This window comes from Grampus griseus (assembly GCF_964374135.1).
Source record: "Grampus griseus genome assembly, chromosome: 6".
NCBI classification, from domain to species: Eukaryota; Metazoa; Chordata; class Mammalia; order Artiodactyla; family Delphinidae; genus Grampus; species Grampus griseus.
The window spans coordinates 8,224,587-8,242,457 of record NC_139000.1 but is presented as its reverse complement, the minus strand read 5'-3'; the positions used below and the strand labels follow the sequence as shown (position 1 = coordinate 8,242,457).

General features: G+C 46.7%; 1 protein-coding gene across 2 annotated transcripts in view; it reads left to right on the top strand.

Moving 5' to 3' along the window:
* The window catches only part of GARNL3 (GTPase activating Rap/RanGAP domain like 3), a 153,095-nt gene that overhangs the window by 115,887 nt on the left and 19,337 nt on the right, over positions 1–17,871 (top strand). For both annotated transcript variants that reach the window (XM_082656442.1, XM_082656441.1), the window contains 9 exons: positions 476–582; positions 1,636–1,751; positions 3,624–3,728; positions 5,394–5,468; positions 8,583–8,694; positions 13,610–13,708; positions 14,072–14,188; positions 14,746–14,921; positions 17,365–17,523. In XM_082656442.1, the coding sequence (XP_082512568.1) occupies positions 476–582; positions 1,636–1,751; positions 3,624–3,728; positions 5,394–5,468; positions 8,583–8,694; positions 13,610–13,708; positions 14,072–14,188; positions 14,746–14,921; positions 17,365–17,523 (1,066 nt within the window). The remainder of the gene's footprint in view (positions 1–475; positions 583–1,635; positions 1,752–3,623; positions 3,729–5,393; positions 5,469–8,582; positions 8,695–13,609; positions 13,709–14,071; positions 14,189–14,745; positions 14,922–17,364; positions 17,524–17,871) is intronic.

Here is a 17,871-nt window from a genome sequence, read left to right as displayed (position 1 = left end):
TTTGAGCCAAATAGATCTGGGTTAGAATCCCAGCTCTATCACTTATTAACTTTGAGGCTTTGAAAAAAAAGGTGTTTATCTTCTTGGAGCCTCAAGCCTCGTCTGTGGAGTGAAGGTAATGATTCTACCTGGACAGGTTGGTGAGAATTAGCTGATGCTATGTCTTAAAAGACCAAGTATGCTGCCTGGTGTGCAGTGGGTGCTCAGTGGTGGTCTTTGCTATTGTTCCTGGGGTGCCTGATCTTGCCTGCGGCTTGGTGGGTTGGACCACGAAGGATCCAGTAAGACTTGGTCTTTGCCCTAAAGCACATAGGATTGCTGCATGGCGGCCAAGGCTCTGGCAGCCCAGAGAAGGCCCTCCTCCTATGGAAGGAGCATTCCTAACAAATCACATGGGCAACTGAACAAATTTAAGATCCAAATATCGGTGATCTTTGAAGAAAAACCGAGTAATTCTGCAATGTTCTCTACACAGGCTGAAAATATTTTCAGAGGAAAGCGTACCACTCTTTGGCCCACCCTTGCCCTCCCCACCAGTGTTTACAGACCACCAGGAATTCAGGGACTTTTTGCTAGTGAAATGTAAGTTTCTATTTTGAAATGTTTTTGCAACTTGTTCTACATCAGAATACACTTCTTCCAGTTCACCCAGGATGCTGTAAAGAAGACATCATTGTTTAAGCATTGATTGCATTCCATGTTCTGTTAATTCTTCACGAGAAGCGTATTTAGTTTTCTGACAGTGTTGCAAAGGTCTCTCCTGGGTTCTCATCTATACCTACCATCCTACCCACCAAATAGCTAATATTTATTCAGTTTGATATGCCTAGCTCTGTGTTCTTTTATACGTATTATGTGACTTACATTCTTACAACAACCCTATAAGGAAATATGGTTATATCCATTTTACAAGCTAGAAAATTGAGACCCCAAGAATCTAAATAATTTGCTTAAAAATGCACAAATAACAGCATAGCTGGGATTCAAACCTGTAACTATCTTGACCTCAAGCTCCTAACTGTACTGCACACTTTCTATTCTGTGCTCTTCCACTTTATTGACTCTCAGTGTCTGTTGTCCACTAAACCACCGGCTTTTTCTTCCAGAAGAAACTTTCATTGAGCTAAGAATCCCAGTACTCTGCTTAGGCAATTGTTATTTTTTCTAACAAAATGCAGCAAGTATATATTTAATCCCATTGAATGGCATCCTGGTGTTTTTGCCCATGTGTTGGATGAGTGGGTGGATGGGTGGGTTGGTGGATGGATGGATGAGTGGGATGGTTGGATGGATGGGTGGGTGGGATAGACGGATGGATGGATGGGTGGATGGGTGGGCGGGTGGGTGGAATTGTGGATGAGGGCACGTTGGGTGTGTGCTAGGTCTTCAAGTAACTAGATGTACCCTCTGCTCAGGAAGCTTGTAATCCAACAAGAAGGGTAAGAGAGACATACCTATGGACTATGGGTTCGTACAGAGAAAATTATAGAGTTTTTAAGCATTCTTCCATGAAAGAAGAGTTATACCAGTATTAGGAAAGTGGGTGGCACTTACTGTGAGGAGTTTCCTTGAGAAGGGCATTCTCCAATAGCCTGTTAATATTTGTGACTCCCTTTATAACTTGATTTATTTTAGTAATTAATGGTGAAAAAGCCACTCTGGAAACCCCAACGTTCGCCCAGAAACGTCGACGAACTCTGGATATGTTGATTCGATCTTTATACCAGGATTTGATGCCAGATTTGCATAAGGTAACCCTGGGTCCGTGGTGTTCTTTCCTTCTCACGGGGTCTGAGTTGAGAACACAAGTCCTAGCGATGAGTCCTGGTTAGAAAAGCATAGAGTCGCCTGATCCTGCCGTCGACACTGGACTGTGGCCTCCAGGGGCTCATGTTCTCTCATGGTTGTCACGGGAAGAAGGGATGTTGAATGTCCATATACAGGAGCGTGATTTTCATAAAGCCAAGGCCTGTGGAAGTCGAGATGCAGGCTGAGGGCATGAATGTCAGTCAGCAGTCCCTGGAGCATTTGAGAGTACTTTTGGGGTATCTGTCTTTGGGGGTACTGCTCGGCATTACCCGTGCCATGGAGCTGATAGACAGGCAAAGTGGGGATTTGGGGCAGAGGCTGGGGGCTCTATAAGGTTTTCTGGAGGTTTACTGGTGAGCCCCATATTCAGGCACTGAAATAAGCATGTACATTCACTGAAAATCCACTTTGTGCCAGATACTTCCTAGGCTGAAGGTGTATCCACACTGATGGGACCCAGTACCTCCCTGAGGAACCCAGCGCCTCGAGGGGCACCCATGCTTTTTGGAGGCCTCTAGACTCAGTGCGAGATCCCCACATGTCAGAGTGGTTAACGAGTGTTAATGCAAAATGAAATCATCGTTGTTTAGAAGCATTTCCCAAATTTAACAAGGAAGCGCAGAACAAGGGGGGAGACTTCCCTAGAATTGGTACAACTACAAATTCTGGCAAAAGGAGTTGCTACTGATGTGTGAACATAAATGCAGTGTCCGGTCTCAGGTGGCCGCCCGGAGGGATGACGAACATCAAAATGAGCTGGTGCTCGTGCAGTCCTTTCCCTTCAGCACAGTGACCACCACCGTCTTACAGGTGCCCTTGATTTCTGGCTGGTCGATACACCCTAACTACTCACAGGGATTGGTCCAGACCAACCCCAGGGCCCTAAAGAGCCAGCCATAATTGGTAATCTGTCCATGCCCTTTTTTCCTTAAAGTCAGGAAACGGTGAGGAGAGGGTACCAAGAGGAATATGTGATGTCCTTCAGGTCTCACCAGAAACATCACTGCCTTAGCAGCCTTCCCCAGCCCCCAGTGAAGCCACGTGCCCCTGTTAAGTGCCTCCACGTGCTTTATGGACCTCCCCTTCATAGACATTATCCCATGTGCCAGTCATGCAACCAGCTACTTAACCTGTCTCCCCCGTAGACTCTGCTCCACCAGGACACAGACCACGTGCCTCACATCCCCCAAATCCGGCAGAGCAGTAGATGCCCAGCCAATACTTGCTAATTGCACGCGTGCACCCAGTTCTCGGCAGTTTGGAAGAAACTAATATTTACTGAGTATGTGCCCAAGCACCTTCCATGCATTTCCTCACTTAGTCCTCGTAACATACCTCAGAGACTGGTATTAGCCACACAAAGACACTGAGACTCAGAAATTAACTCCCTTGCCCGAAGTTACCCAGAAGGCCAGAGAGCTGCACAACTCCAGGGAGCACCGTTCACATAGAATTTTGTATGTCGTGTTCCAGGGGTGCCCCTCTCTGAGAATGGCGTCCTTGGAGCTGTGCAGTGTGGTGGCCGACACCGCTGTTAGGCAGTTAGTAGGAGGGGGGATGCTGGTTTGCTTGATTCCAGAGCCCGTGCTCTCAGCCTCCATGGGGCGGGCTCTCCCCCTGTTGCTCCTTAATCCCTCGCGTCTAGCACAGACCTGGCGGGCACTTAAGTGGTGCCTCATAGATGCTTATTGAGAGAACGAATAGAGAAGGCAGAAGTAGGACCATTTGGACAAATAGGTTTGTGCACTAAGAGAAGCCGAAGGATGAGATTTGACAACCATCTTCGGAATTCATAACTTGTCTTTCTTTTTCAGAACATGCTTAATAGACGATCTTTCAGTGATGTCTTACCAGAGTCGCCCAAGTCAGCACGGAAGAAAGAGGAGGCCCGCCAGGCAGAGTTCGTTAGAATAGGGCAGGTGGGTTTTATTCTGACACCTGTTTTATTCTGACATCCAAACCAGATGGCCCGCCTGCAAAGGATGTTATGTTTGCATACTCCTGGAAGAGCTCTGTCACTTCTCTTAGTATTATTGTGGAACCACGAGTGAGAATTTTTTTTAATTTTATTGAAGTATAACTGATTTACAATGTGTTCATTTCTGCTGTACAGCAACGTGATTCAGTTATACATATATATTCTTTTTCATATTCTTTTTCTTTATGGTTTATCACAGGATATTGAATGTAGTTCCCTGTGCTATACAGTAGGACCTTGCTGTTTATACGAAGATTTTTTTTTTTTTTGGCTGTGTTGGGTCTTCGTTGCTGCGCACAGGCTTTCTCTAGTTGTGGCGAGCGGGGGCTACTCTTTGTTGCGGAGCATGGGCTCTAGGCGCACAGGCTCAGTAGTTGTGGCTCACAGGCTCTAGAGCGCAGGCTCAGTAGTTGCGGCGCACGGGCTTAGTTGCTCCGCGGCCTGTGGGATCTTCCCAGACCAGGGCTCGAATCCGTGTCCCCCGCATTGGCTGGCAGATTCTTAACCACCAGGGAAGTCCCTAGACGAAGGAGATTTTTGATAACCATGTAGGTGTAGCTCTCTGCAGGCGTGAGTGAGAGGAAAGCCCTCTGCTGAAGCGGGGTGACACTGGCTGGGAGCAAGAGGCCACAGGGCCCAGGCTGGGCTCCCTCTTGATAAGGGAGCATGTATCATTTGCCTGCCTCCCGGGAATTTTCTGAAGTGTAGGGAGCCAATTTAGGGAAAGCACCTTGAACTCCTGCCTGGCAGGAGTCAGCACATAGGGGGTGTCCTCGCAGGAGACCTGGATTCCCCCTACCGCTTGGAAGTAGTCGTCACAGTGAGGCGGCTCCCAGGCATCACCTCATTCCAGATTTTGGAGGAAACCATTCCCCCTTTGCCTTGCTCCTACGTGACATTAGTATTTCTCAGTTCTGGAGGTGACACAGCTTTCTGCCTTGGTCCCATGTCACAAGAGGGAGGAGGAGAGCTGCCAGCTGCAGACAAGGTTCTGACCCGAAAGTCGAAGCCAATAGCAAGGTGATCAGGAAAGCTTAACGGCAAAGATAACCTTTTCCCAAAGCAGGTGCACTGTTACTGGGGCCCTCCAACTTTGGTCCATGTTTAAAGATACCCTGACTCGGGACTTCCCTGGTGGTCCAGTGGTTAAGACTCCATGCTCCCAATGCAGGGGGCTTGGGTTCGATCCCTGGTCAGGGAACTAGATCCCACATGCCACAACTAAGACCCGGCGCAGCCAAATAAATAAATATTTTAAAAAACAAAAAAAAAGATACCCTGACTCTACTTTCAGAGATTCTGATTCATCAAGTTTGAGGAGGGGCCTGGGGATTTTTTCCAATACCATCATTTCCAATGATGGTATTGGAAATCACTGTACTGATATACTGATTAGTTGAAATGACAGAAAACATTTGGAGCCATGAGGGCTTCACCAGGTCCAGCTGACTCCGTTCCTTATCTTCAATGATAGGGCAGCATGGGAACCTGAAAATTTAGCCTGAAATTACTCCTGTTTCATTAAAAAATTTTTTTCAAATCATACTTGTTGATCCTGCTGTTGTTTTCTTGCCCGATAAACTGAAAGAGATCTCTGTTCTGTCAGGCGCTGAAACTGAAATCCATCGTGAGAGGGGATGCCCCATCAAGCTTGGTGGCAGCGGGGATCTGTAAAAAAGAGGTGAGTCGATGACGCTTTCGAGTTCAGCTGTGAATGTCCTTTGTCCTCAGTGAAGTTATTGAGATTCTTAGAAAGGTTTGTGGGGCAGGAGAGGAACAGCTTGTCAACAGCAGAGCCCGCAGGGGAAGCCCCAGTTAAAGCTGGGCAGCATCTAGTGAGAGCCTCCCTGTTTCCGTATCGTGCCTGTGCCTTTGCTTGAAGGAGCAGAGCTGCTAGACTGGAGCTGGGCAAGCAGACTGGGCTTAGCAGTGCTCCTCAAGCCCTGTGTGCCTACAGACCACCTGGACTTCCTGACCAAGTGCACGTTCTCATCAACAGCTCTGCGTGGCAGGGCCAAGATGCTACAGTTCTAACAGGATCTCAAGTGGTGCCTGTGCTGCTGACCATGGACACACTAAATGGCAAGGCTCTAGGGCAGTATTTCTCAAGCCTTAGTGTGTGTTAGAATCACCCCCAGAGTTTCTGATTCCGTCGGTCTGAGTGGGCCCTGAGAATGTGCATTTCTAACAAGTTGATGCTGATGGTGTTGGTCAGAGGACCACAGCTGAGCAACCACTGCTTCCTCTACAGTTCATTCAGCCAAACCAATAATTCTGTGGCCTGAATATCTGCTTCTCATTTCCACTTTCTGTGGAAAAAGAACTAGGTGGTCATCAAGCATACAAGAGAAAACAATGAAAACAAGTCGCAGTACAGACTTACTGTTTGCACGATTTTGTACTGTAAAGCCCATGCCCTACATGCTGAAATATGTCTATGTTCAGAATAGGTAAAAGGTAGTTAAATGGAACAAATCCACAGACGTCACGTCACTGGAGAAATGGCCATCGTGAAAGCAGAAGAATTACGAATACCTCTACTTTCGCAATAAAGGTATGGACGATCTGTATCTGAATTGCAGAGCCTACAAACTTTAAAGTCTGGTTTCAAGAAAATGATGAGCTCAAAATACAACTGATGCGGGAAAACCACAGCCAATTTCAGACAAGACCGATGGCAAAGCATCTTTTCCAAAGGTTCCAAAGGTTGCAAAAATTCCCACTATCTGCTTGTTCCTATGAATAGTAGAATTTGCAGTGTTGTCAAGCCCTTTATAGATAACAAATTCCAGTAAGACTTAGTAACCTTATTAATAAGAAGTTCTTAGGTGTACATAAAAATGAAAGTAACTTGTTCACCGGTAAACGACAAAGAAAGAGCTTCCATGTTTTGGATCAGTGCAGGACCTACCAGTGGGCCACGGGCCATCCTTGAAGAAGCACTACTCGACAGGCCCTCATGGACTGTGGTGCAGTTGGCTCTGCAGAGGCCAGAGTCCCACATGCTGTTCCCGAGAGTGCTCCACTTGCGGAGCATGGGCATTGCCAGCCTCCTAGGCATCCGTCATTTCATGAGCTGTGTTAATGCCCTTAGCAGGGAGCCAGTAAAGAGTTCTGGGCTTGGGCAGGAAGGCCCGAAGACCACACCATTGCCCTCAGAATCTGCACCAGGCCCGTCATGTGGCAGCGGGGAGTCCAGTGCAATGATAAATGCCATCAGGCCTCAGACCAGAGCGTCTGTGGGTCTGGGGCTGAGTTCTCATCGCTGACACCTCCGACGTGATGGCCTCAGACTCTTGCAGTCCCCAGCCACTTTGAGGGCCCGTGAAGCCAGTGGACCCCATGCCCCCAACACACACGCTCCAGCCCATTAAAATTACGAATGGCACCTATACAGCACGTTGAACACAGTTTCAGGGCTTCACGGACCTCCCTAAGCCCCCCTGGATCCTTCAGGGCCCCTAGATCTTCTGGGTTAAAAACCCCAGTTCTGCAGAAGTGTTCTGATCTTGTGTCCTGCACGCAGAGAACATTCTGGTATTTGGAGTTGGCTTTCCACCTTGGTGTCTAATGCTCTAGCGTCTGTGTCTGTCGCCCAGTTGGCATTTACATTGGCTTTGCTTTTGAATATCCTCCTGCTCTAAGTCACAAACTCAGAATTTCCAGAAATCTTAGGGAATTGCCATTCCGAGTAATGACCTGCACTTGTGCAGCCCTCTTTCAGTTTATAAAATATCTTCACATTCTTTGTGTGATCTTTTCACCACAGCCTGAGCCTCATCTTAGCAATTAGAATATTCATTTTGCGGCTGTTGGGTTTTATAAAGGGAAAGCATACATCTCTAAGACAGCAATAATGCACACAGTGTTTACCCTCATCCCAAATGACACCCTTGCAGGTGACCTCGGAGCCATCGCTTCTACTTTGAGTGTGCGAGCGTGTGCTCACCCGGCCCATGCAAACACACCTACGCATGCACACGGGCTCTTGTACAGCCCCAGGTAAAAGTGAAGATGTGGGACTTCAATTCGTCCCTGAGAATCTCCACAGACTTCCTTGTCCCTTGAGGGCAAGCCACATGCTTTGGAGGGAAATTAATGGTTTGGTTGAGAATGTCCCTGATTCTGGTGTGGCTCAGAAGCCACGAACAGCGCCTGCAGACTCCAGGCATCGGCCGCAGCTCCGAGGCAGCAGTGAGGGGGTGCTGACTCTTCCTGCCCAACATGGAATGAAACTAAGGATGCGAGTTCCATGATGTGAATGTGTCACATGGGGGAACACGAGTGGGTTTCATCAACAGCCCTCGCCATGTTCCTACAAACAGGTGTTATTTTTTTCTTGAAGATTTATAGCCTTAAGTGGGTCAGTAAGCATTTTCATGTTAAGACGATGTCAACTTCTTGCATTGTGTACGGTTTAATAATTTTGCCGAAATCAGCAACACAGGAATCTGACTTTGTTTAGAGAGTTGGGTGGGACTTCCTCTTATAATAAAGAGAAACGTTTGCTTAGAAAACGTTACCAATGCTCCGATTGCCCCTGTGGGGTGTCATTACGATATAGACTCTGGTCACCGTGCCAGAAACATGTGACTCCAGCCTTTTCCTATTGCGTGCGTTTCTGGAGGGAGACTTTTCTTCTTAAGGAAGGTAACTGAGTCAGAGCCCTTCTAGCTCCCAGGGTTTGAGGGCATCTGTGTTGCTGTTTTGGGTGGTGGTGTGCTGTGCGTTTCCACCTATGGGCCTGTGTGTTCTTTCTGGTGCACTTACCTTCTGATGCTTGGTTGCCTCGCAGCCTTGGGAGCCCCAGTGTTTCTGCAGTAATTTCCCTCACGAAGCCGTGTGTGCAGATCCCTGGGGCCAGGCCTTGCTGGTTTCCACTGATGCTGGCGTCTTGCTAGTGGATGGTTAGTGAGTAGCTGCTCCTTCAAATGTCTCTCTTTGTATAACTTGTAGTGCTTCTAAGATGGGTGACCACTGATCAGCTCCCTTTAGATAAATGGGTCCTCAGCAGAGCTTTATTTCCTTAAAAATTACTCCCTTGTTTTCAACAGGCAAGCCAGGGCCGTGGGGGGTGGGGGGTGGGCGCGGGCATGCATGACAGTTTCATCCCTTCCGATTAGTCTGTGGATATCAAATAACCTGCAAGGAAAACCTCCTTTGCGGCAAATACTTATCATGAGTCCAAAATTTTACTTTAAATTGACAAGGGCAGGGCTTCCCTGGTGGCGCGGTGGTTGAGAGTCCGCCTGCCGATGCAGGGGACACGGGTTCGTGCCCCGGTCCGGGAGGATCCCACATGCCGCGGAGCGGCTGGGCCCGTGAGCCATGGCCGCTGAGCCTGCGCGTCCGGAGCCTGTGCTCCACAACGGGAGAGGCCACAACAGTGAGAGGCCCACGTACCGAAAAAAAAAAAAAAAAAAAATTGACAAGGGCAGGTTGTTATTTAGAGCCGCTGTCTCAGGGATATGCTCTCTCTCTCTCTTTTTTTTTTTTTTTTTTTTTGCTGTAAGCGGGCCTCTCACTGTTGTGGCCTCTCCTGTTGCGGAGCACAGGCTCCGGACGCGCAGGCTCAGCGGCCATGGCTCGCGGGCCCAGCCGCTCCGCGGCATGTGGGATCCTCCCGGACCGGGGCACGAACCCGTGTCCCCTGCATCGGCAGGCGGACTCTCAACCACCGCGCCACCAGGGAAGCCCGATATGCTCTCTCTTGAAGTGCTTTTTTTTTTCTTTTAAGATTTCTAATTCGAAAAGTACTCGGTATCCAAAACAAACAATAAGAATCTTAGATAACCTGTATTTGGTGGATAGAGAAACAAAGATTTTGACAGGAAGACATGTCATCTCAATATAAAACCAAACTTTACACAGCCGGGTGGGTCAGCCTGCCCCCAGGGAGGCGGTCAGCTCCCTGTCACCACAGATCAGTCACCAATCAGACATGACCTTGGCAAGGATGCCGTAGAGGGCATTCAACTTCGAGTGGGGATTTAATTTAGCCTCAAGGACTGTGTGGTCCTTTCCAGCAGGAGGCCCCTTGGATTCTTCCAGACTCCTAATGAATGATAAAGGAGCTAAACACTAGTAGCAAGTCATGTCCTGGGGCTTCAGAGGGAGCCGTAGGTGTAGAGACAGCATCTTCCAAGGGCACATCCTCCGTGCCCAGGAGCAGGCTGCCCGGTCTCTGGTTACCATAGTGATGCTTTATGAGCATCCTGAAGGCCACCTCCTGTGAGAGTAACGTAACGGCCTGAAACTGCAGCATCTTCCCATCCTTGGCCTCAACCTTTACTCCCTCCTCAGTCCCTGACTCAGCACGTGTTCCGGCCCCGTGCTAGGTGCCTCCTGTAGGACGATGAGAGGTGGACAAGACTTTATAATGGACTTATTTCTGACCTTATCTGTTATTTTTGCTGTATCTTTAAATGTTGTATCCATAACATAATTTTTTAAATTCACATATATAATTGTGTATATAACTAATTTACTAAAAGCCAGATAACTTAACATTCATAAATTCAGAATTTAAGTATTTCATTTTAGAAACTTTTATAAAACAATTAGAAAATCTTTGTGATCTTGAAGAAAACCTCTCTGAGCTTCAGGTTTCTCTAAAGTGGGGGTAATTTTTTAAGTAGCTAAAAAATAGTTCATAATAATGGGAAATGATGAACTAAACAAAATAAGGATGATGATCCTAACCGCCAGGGAGGAGATGCGGACGTTACACGAAGTTACTTACTTACCTGTAAGTGCTTGAAGCGGCGTCTGGCACACAGCAGTAACTTACCAAACAGTCGCTGTCATCATTACTCTATCCCTATGAACTTGCCAGAAGGTAACAAAATCTATAGATTTTGCTCAAAGTGCAACCAGATAAAAGAATTTATTAAAAAAAACAAACCTTAGGGGTTTAGTCTAGTCTCTTAGTTTTACAGATGAAGAAACAGAGGCCTAAAGAAATGATGTGACTTGCCCAAGACCATACAGCTGGTTAGTGGCACATCTGGAACCAGAACCCAGAGGTGATTCCTTGTCCAGTGCTCTCTCCACTAAACCAACTACATTTTATTAAAATTAAATTAAACTCTACCAATGTTACTGTCTTTACCTTGAAGCAGATTTCCAAGACTATACTCCTGGGCAAATAATTATGAAAAGTTTTGTGATGAAAAGATTGTCAAATTCTACCTGTTTGCCTTTTTAGGAAAGAGAAGGTATGTTTCATAGTGACTATTTGTAAGGCTTGACTAAAAACAGAAAAAAAAATTCTGTTTGAGTTGCTTCTATGTAAATGTAAAATCCAAACCAAGATTACCAAGTCCCTTTCTGCAATTTTCACCTTTACGTATCCAAAATGTAATGGAAGTGTCAGATATAAGGATTATTGTGACCGCCAGGAAATTCTTTTCTTTCAAACTTGAGGGACGTTGTCTTAACACAGGTGGTAGCCATATACGCCCACCACCAGCTTAGATGTATTACTCAGATTATTACTTTCATGTCCTAGTTATGCAGTAATGCATCCCTGTTTGCCTTTGCTAAAAACAGAATAACCCTTAAGGCTTTCTTTGTATTCCTTGTTCTGCTTTTAAGCCATAATTCTCTTGTTATTTCTTTGTTTACCTTTTTCTTGTCTACACTTAATTGTATTATGAATTATCTCTGTGAGTGAATCTCTCCATTTCATTTCAAGCCAAGTTCTACTCTATCCCATTAGCCTCTGCTTAATATCATTAGACTTAGCCCCTTGAGAGTCTGCTCCTTTCAAGGTCACTATTAAACATCAAGATTCTTTGCATTCTAAGTGTAGCAAAACCTACTCTGAAGGGAGACTAAATACTGATTAAATATGCTATCACCATTTGTTTTGGTTTTGCAGTAATAGAAAAGCCAGCTCTAAAAGATAGTTTCTTCGTAAAGAGATTACAAGAAGGAAACCATGTTATGAAATAGTCATTGAATCCACGTCACTTTCTCATATCCTTTCCTTCCCTTCCTTCCTGTGCTGTATATAAACCTGTTTAGCCACCTGAGAAAGACTGGAGAATATATGCTAATTTACTCTGTACATAGTCAGGCAGCCACACGGTATCCCTCCGTTTTAACTGTAAAATGAAGTGCTTCTGTCACATTAATTCCTTACGGCACAGTTTTCCCGTGCTCACCCCATCAATCCACAGGGATGCAGTGCTGTTTCTAGGCTACAACACTGGCTAAGAGCCCAGACTTTGTCCTTGCACAGACTTGGGTTCCGCAAGCTCAAGACGTGAGCTTAGACAATTTTCTATCACCTCTGAGCCTCAGGTTCTTCATTTGTTAAATGGGAGTATTAGAAGTTCCTACCTAGTAGGGTCATTGGGAAATCTACATTAAATGACACATAAAACACTTAGCATTAAGGCCTGGCATGTAGGAAGCCCTCAGTGTATGTGAACTGTCATTCACAAAATGAAACAAGCATAGTCACTTAGTCAAACATAGAGATGGGTACTGGAATGATCATCTCATGGTTTGAAATACTGAGTCTGCCCCCGCAGACGCACAAAGAGCCTGAGAATCAGTCCTCTTGGGAAGGCCTGGGCTAGAGGAGCAGGAAAGTGTTTGATGGGCTGTCACAGAACTTACATTAGCCCCGATCATGAAGCGCAACTAGAGCCAAGCCCTCCGTCTAGTAAGAGCCTAGCAGGCTCTGTGCTCTGACAAAGACAGTGCTCTCACAGGCCTGCAGGAGTGGGATGATAAAAGCTCTGCTCCCTCCTGGGCACCATCCAGGGAGGGACGAACTCCCAGACAGCCAAGATCCTCAGGGCCTCTCACACCTAAATTACAATGAAGGAAACACCCACACCCACAGCCGAACACTTGAAGACCTAACTGTCTTCAAAGTGCAGGTAAAGAGTCAGCTAGACAGTTCTGCCTAATATGTCTACACCATTCTGGGACATCCTTGCCTTGCCCTGAGTCTGTGTCAAGCTCAGAACAGACCCTTTGCTTATGGAACAGCCTTAATTCTTTTAGCCCTCTTTGTCCAAGGGACCCCCAGGAGCAAAGTAATGGCTAGCAATTTAAGATCCCAGTAAGTAAGCGTAAAAGCAAATCCTATGTATAATTGCAGCGTCTTTAATCATCGGTTTACCTGACGTCTTCCCAAACGTTTCCACTAAAATTCATTTTTTCCTGTTATTTGGGAAACGTAATTGATATTTCTCTCTTCTTTTATTTTTGTCTAAAAAGGAGATTTCATATTCCTATATGGAGAAATACTGAAAATCTATAGGTAAATTACTATTGACGCGGACATAGGGCATGTTGCAATACGAAGTTTGTTTTTAATTTAAATACAAAAGGAAATTCTAATTTTGCTTTCTTGAGAAATACGCAAAATAACCTAAGATGCGATGTGATTTCAAACATGACAAAAAAATCAGAAAATGCTCAAGAGAAATGGCTAAGCTTATTAGCATTTTTTAAAACCTGGTATTCAGTTCTTTGGAACAATCCCAGCAAAAATTGGAATTGGGAGATGCTGCTTTTTCTTTGATGAACGTTGAGGAGAAGAATACAGCTTAGGGGCCCTGCCGTTATGCTCCCTGTATGGAGTTGTGAATGCCTTTGGGAAAGAAATGCCAGGCCTTCTCCCTGAGCTAAGAGGAGACTAGTGCTTGAACTTTCTGGGTAGCCCTTATGAAAGCTCTAGAAACTGTCCTCCTTCCTCACCTAGGGAGAACCGGGGTCCAAAACTACCCACAGGCACGTTTTGTAGGTTCTAGAAAGTGTGGGCTGGGTTGCAGCATCGGGTAACCAGGTTTCCTCTTCCAGATGACCTTCCATCAGTGCCAGTGTTTGACAAAACTCTGCCCGTGAAGCAGATGCATGTGCTGGAGGCTCTGGACCTTCTGATTTTCAGAGCAGACAAAGGTGGTACTCCTCTCCAGGTGACGTTTTCTGGGAGGAAGGGAAGAGTGTAGCCTGCAGCCGACACAAGGGTCGTGGGGCTCTGGCTGCATCAGTGGTGCCAGCTGTTTCTTCTCCTGGTGCCCAGGGCTCAGGGGCCTTGGTGGCCCATATGTCCTCTGAGGAGGGGATGGTGAGGGAGAGAAGGGGGGGGGGGCATCCTAGATTGCATCATTACATAAAGGCGATGCCGGGTTGCTCCTGGATTCTGGAACACCTCAAATTCTGATTCCTCGAGCAGTGGTTTTCCTATACAATCCACCCTTTCAGTTCTCCCAGGTCGTCTTACTTTTCCATCCATCTCCTCTGTCTGCTTTATCCCACCAGGGAAAGACGCCCGCCTCTTTGTCTTCAGGCTGAGCGCTGTGCAGAGGGGCATTGAGGGCAAGCAGGCCGTGAAGGGCAAATATGACTGCAGAGAAAACAAGCTGGAGAAAACCAAAGGTGACTCGATTCTTCATAGTTTGGTGGTTTCCGTCCAATTAATCTTTTTCTCAGACTGCCCAGATTTTACTGAAGAGAAAAATGAGTGGGAGTTTGATTTTATTTGTTTTCACTTGGAAACATCACAGAGGTAGCGTCACTGCTTCCCTAAGACAGCTTGAGTGATAGAAAAGCAGGTTGAGGACTCAAGGAAATTCTAGGTCTGGTTTGACAAGTTTGGGAATGAGTTAAGCTCTATGAGCAAACCTGTGAAAAGAGACTTTTAGACTTTGATTCCCGGAACTCTGATCACCCTTCACTCTAGTTCATATCATGTAACGGGTGTGAAGCTAAGTCCACAAACTCTAATCGAGAGGGAACACGACTTCCTTAATTGTCCTGTAATTCAACCTAATTTCTATTTCAAGTCCCCACTTTGCCTAGTGGCGGGAACGTTTCTTAGTCATTTCACTGGGTTATGCTTAATTTCCGGGGTTCTTAGGTATTACCAAATTGTCAAAGCTTGGGGGCTTCCCACCTCTGGTAGTGTGTTCAGCATCATGGATTTCTCTTCCCAGGCTGCCACTTGTATGCCATGAACACTCACCATAGCAGAGAGCTGAGGATCGTGGTTGCCATTCGGAATAAACTGCTTCTGGTCACGAGGAAACACAGCAAGCCAAGCGGGGTGACCGGCATGTCACTGTTATCTCCCCTGCCCGAGTCACCTGTTGAAGAATTCCAGTACATCAGGGTAGGTTTTCTCATCAGATCGCTTGGCTCCTGGCCAAGGTGTCACGAGGCGGACTCCCTCCTTCCACCCAGCGTCTGCCATCCACTGGCGTTCAGGAACTGACTGGGGAAGCCCTCGCCTGTTGCCCTGGCTTCCCCAGAAGACTAAGGTGAACAGGGCTTTTCCGACTCCATCCAGCTCATTCGTACCAGTGAGCACCCAGAGATGCTGCCCTAGTGGAGATCATTTTGAAATGTATAGAAATTTAGAATCATTATGTTGGGCACCAGAAGCTAACACAGTTTTAAAGTCAATTATACTTCAAAAACAAACTCATGGAAAAAGAGACCAGATTCATGGTTACCAGAGGCAGGAGGTGGGGGGAAGAGGAAGTGGAGGAAGGTGGTCAGAAGGTAAAAACTTCCCATTGTAAGACAAATAAGTACAAGGGGGGTAATGTACAACACGAGAAATATAATAACACTGCTGTATGTTATATATGGAAGTTAAGAGTTCTCATCACAAGGGAAAAAATTCTGTTTTCTTTTTCTTTTATTTTGTGTTTATATGAGGTGATGAATATTCACTAACCTACTGTGGTGATCATTTTATGATGTATGTAAAGTCAAATCATTATTGTACACCTTAAATTTATGCAATGCCGTATGTCAATTATATCTCAATAAAACTGGAAGGAGGAAAAAAAGGATGCTGTTCTAGGCCCTGGGGATACAGTAATGAACAACAAGAAAAAAGTGTCTTTTCTTGTGAAGATTGCTTTCTAGTTGCAGGACAACAGAAATAGGCCAATAAGTCTATAAGTCCTGAGGATAACAGTAAGTAGGGTAAGGAAACAGAGGATCGTGAATCGGGGAGGTAGGGGATCTCTTTTAGAAAGGGTATCTCAGAAGCCCTCTCAGAAGAGATTACCTTTGAGGGGAGATCCAGATGAAAGACGGGACCAAGTGATGAGGGTCTCTGGGGAAAGGGTCTCCGGGCAGAAGGGGAGCGGCCAGCGAGGGCCCAGTGGCCCGGCTCAAGGCACAGCCAAGAGGCTGGGCGGCTACAGCTGAGGGGACAGACAGGGGTCAGTGTATGGGGACCAGGTTCTCTTGGGCCCTGAAGGCCATTGCAAGGACGTTGGCTTTGACACCGAGCAAAAGGGGGAGCCCTGTGAAGGTCTGAAGCAGAGAAGTGGCAGGTTTTAAAAAGGCCATGCTGGCTACTGGACAGAGGAGAGAGTAGGGGGCCAAGAGTGGACTAAGGAGTCCAGCTAAGAGGCTGATGCAGGGCCCTGGCAGGAGACGAGGTCAGCTTTGGTCCTTGGCAGATGGAAAGGTGTGGTGGACAAAGCTGCCCCTTTGCCTGAGTCAGTAGGATTTGCTACTGGGCTGAGCGTGGAGCCTGTGAGAGAAGCCTCCTGGAGCATCAAGGCCCTTCCCGATCTTACCATTCTAGCATTTTTAAAAGCTATGGTACAGGGACTTCCCTGGTGGTCCAGTGGTTAAGACTCCGTGCTCCCAATGGAGGGGGCCCGGGTTCGATTCCCAGTCAGGGAACTAGATGCCACATGCCACAACTAAAGATCCCGCATGCTGCAATGAAGATCCCACGTGCCACAACTAAGACCCAGAGCAGCCAAATAAGTAAAACATATTAAAAAATAATAATAAAAACCATGGTACATTAAGGTGTCAAATATGTCAACCATTGGCCACTAAGGCGGAGTAGGCCCATAAGTGAGCTGAGAAGTTATTTTTGCCTAGACTTAAAGCTGCCTGAATTATGTGTTTCAGTTTCTGCTAATATGCAATTCCAGGGGACAGAATAGCAAAACAGTTAAAGCAAGTTACAATCTTGCTTTAAATAGGTGTTAGTCTTCTCATACAGCGCTCAGCCGTCTTAATGAGTATTTATGCCGAGCATGTGCATTTATATGGAGTATAAGCTCTGAAGTCAGGTTTCTTGAGTTCCAATCTTGGCTCTGCCACATATAAACTATGTGACCGTAGGCAAGTCACGTGACCTTTGAGCCTCAGTCTCCTCACCTGTAACACAGAATAACAGCCTTACCTACTTCATTAGGTTGTTACGAGGATTCAGTGAGAGCAGTGCCTGGAGCTGTTAACATTAGCTGTTATTATTATTATTATTAAATGACAGGACGGGACCAGACAGTCTGAAGGCTGACACAGGCCACACTGTTGAATTGCTTTTGTAAAATTGTTTCCCGGCCTCTCCCCTCTGCAGTGGACAGAGGGCTGAGCCTCGAGGACAGGCTGTAGGAGACGTCTGGCACCATCCCTCCCGTCCTTTCCCGCCTCTGCCTCCCCTGCAAGCACAGCGCTCTGCAGGGGCCTGGCGGGGGGACTCTTCTGCACGGGGGCGGGCAGTGGGGGGGGGTGATACGAAGGTGGCTGCTCTGTCCTCACCCCTTTCTCCTCCATCCTTGTCCACCACACAGGAGATCTGTCTGTCCGACTCTCCCTCAGTGATGACCTTGGTAGATGGGCCATCGGAAGAGAGTGACAACCTCATCTGCGTGGCTTACCGGCACCAATTCGATGTGGTGAACGAGAGCACGGGGGAGGCCTTCAGGCTGCACCATGTGGAGGCCAACAGGGTCAGTTGACAGATATGGGGGCAAGTGGGAACCTAGAAGGCTAGGAGTTGTGTCTTCTAACTTTGTCATGCTGTGATGAGGATTTCTTTAAAATTGTGTATTATTTATCATATCAGTATCATGCGATGTACTATTTAGGCTGCCATCTTTGTAGGTCCAAATGGTTCAGTATAATGTAACTGCCCATTGCCCTGTCAGCTTCTCCAGGCCTCCCCCTGCCATTCCATCCTTCCCAATAAAAGAGGAATGAAGAGTCAAAAAGCTAAATGTAAAGAACTGAGTAAATGAGAACATTTGTTTGGTAATTCGTACTGGAAGGGCCTTTGGAGAGTAAGGTTGCTCTCAGAG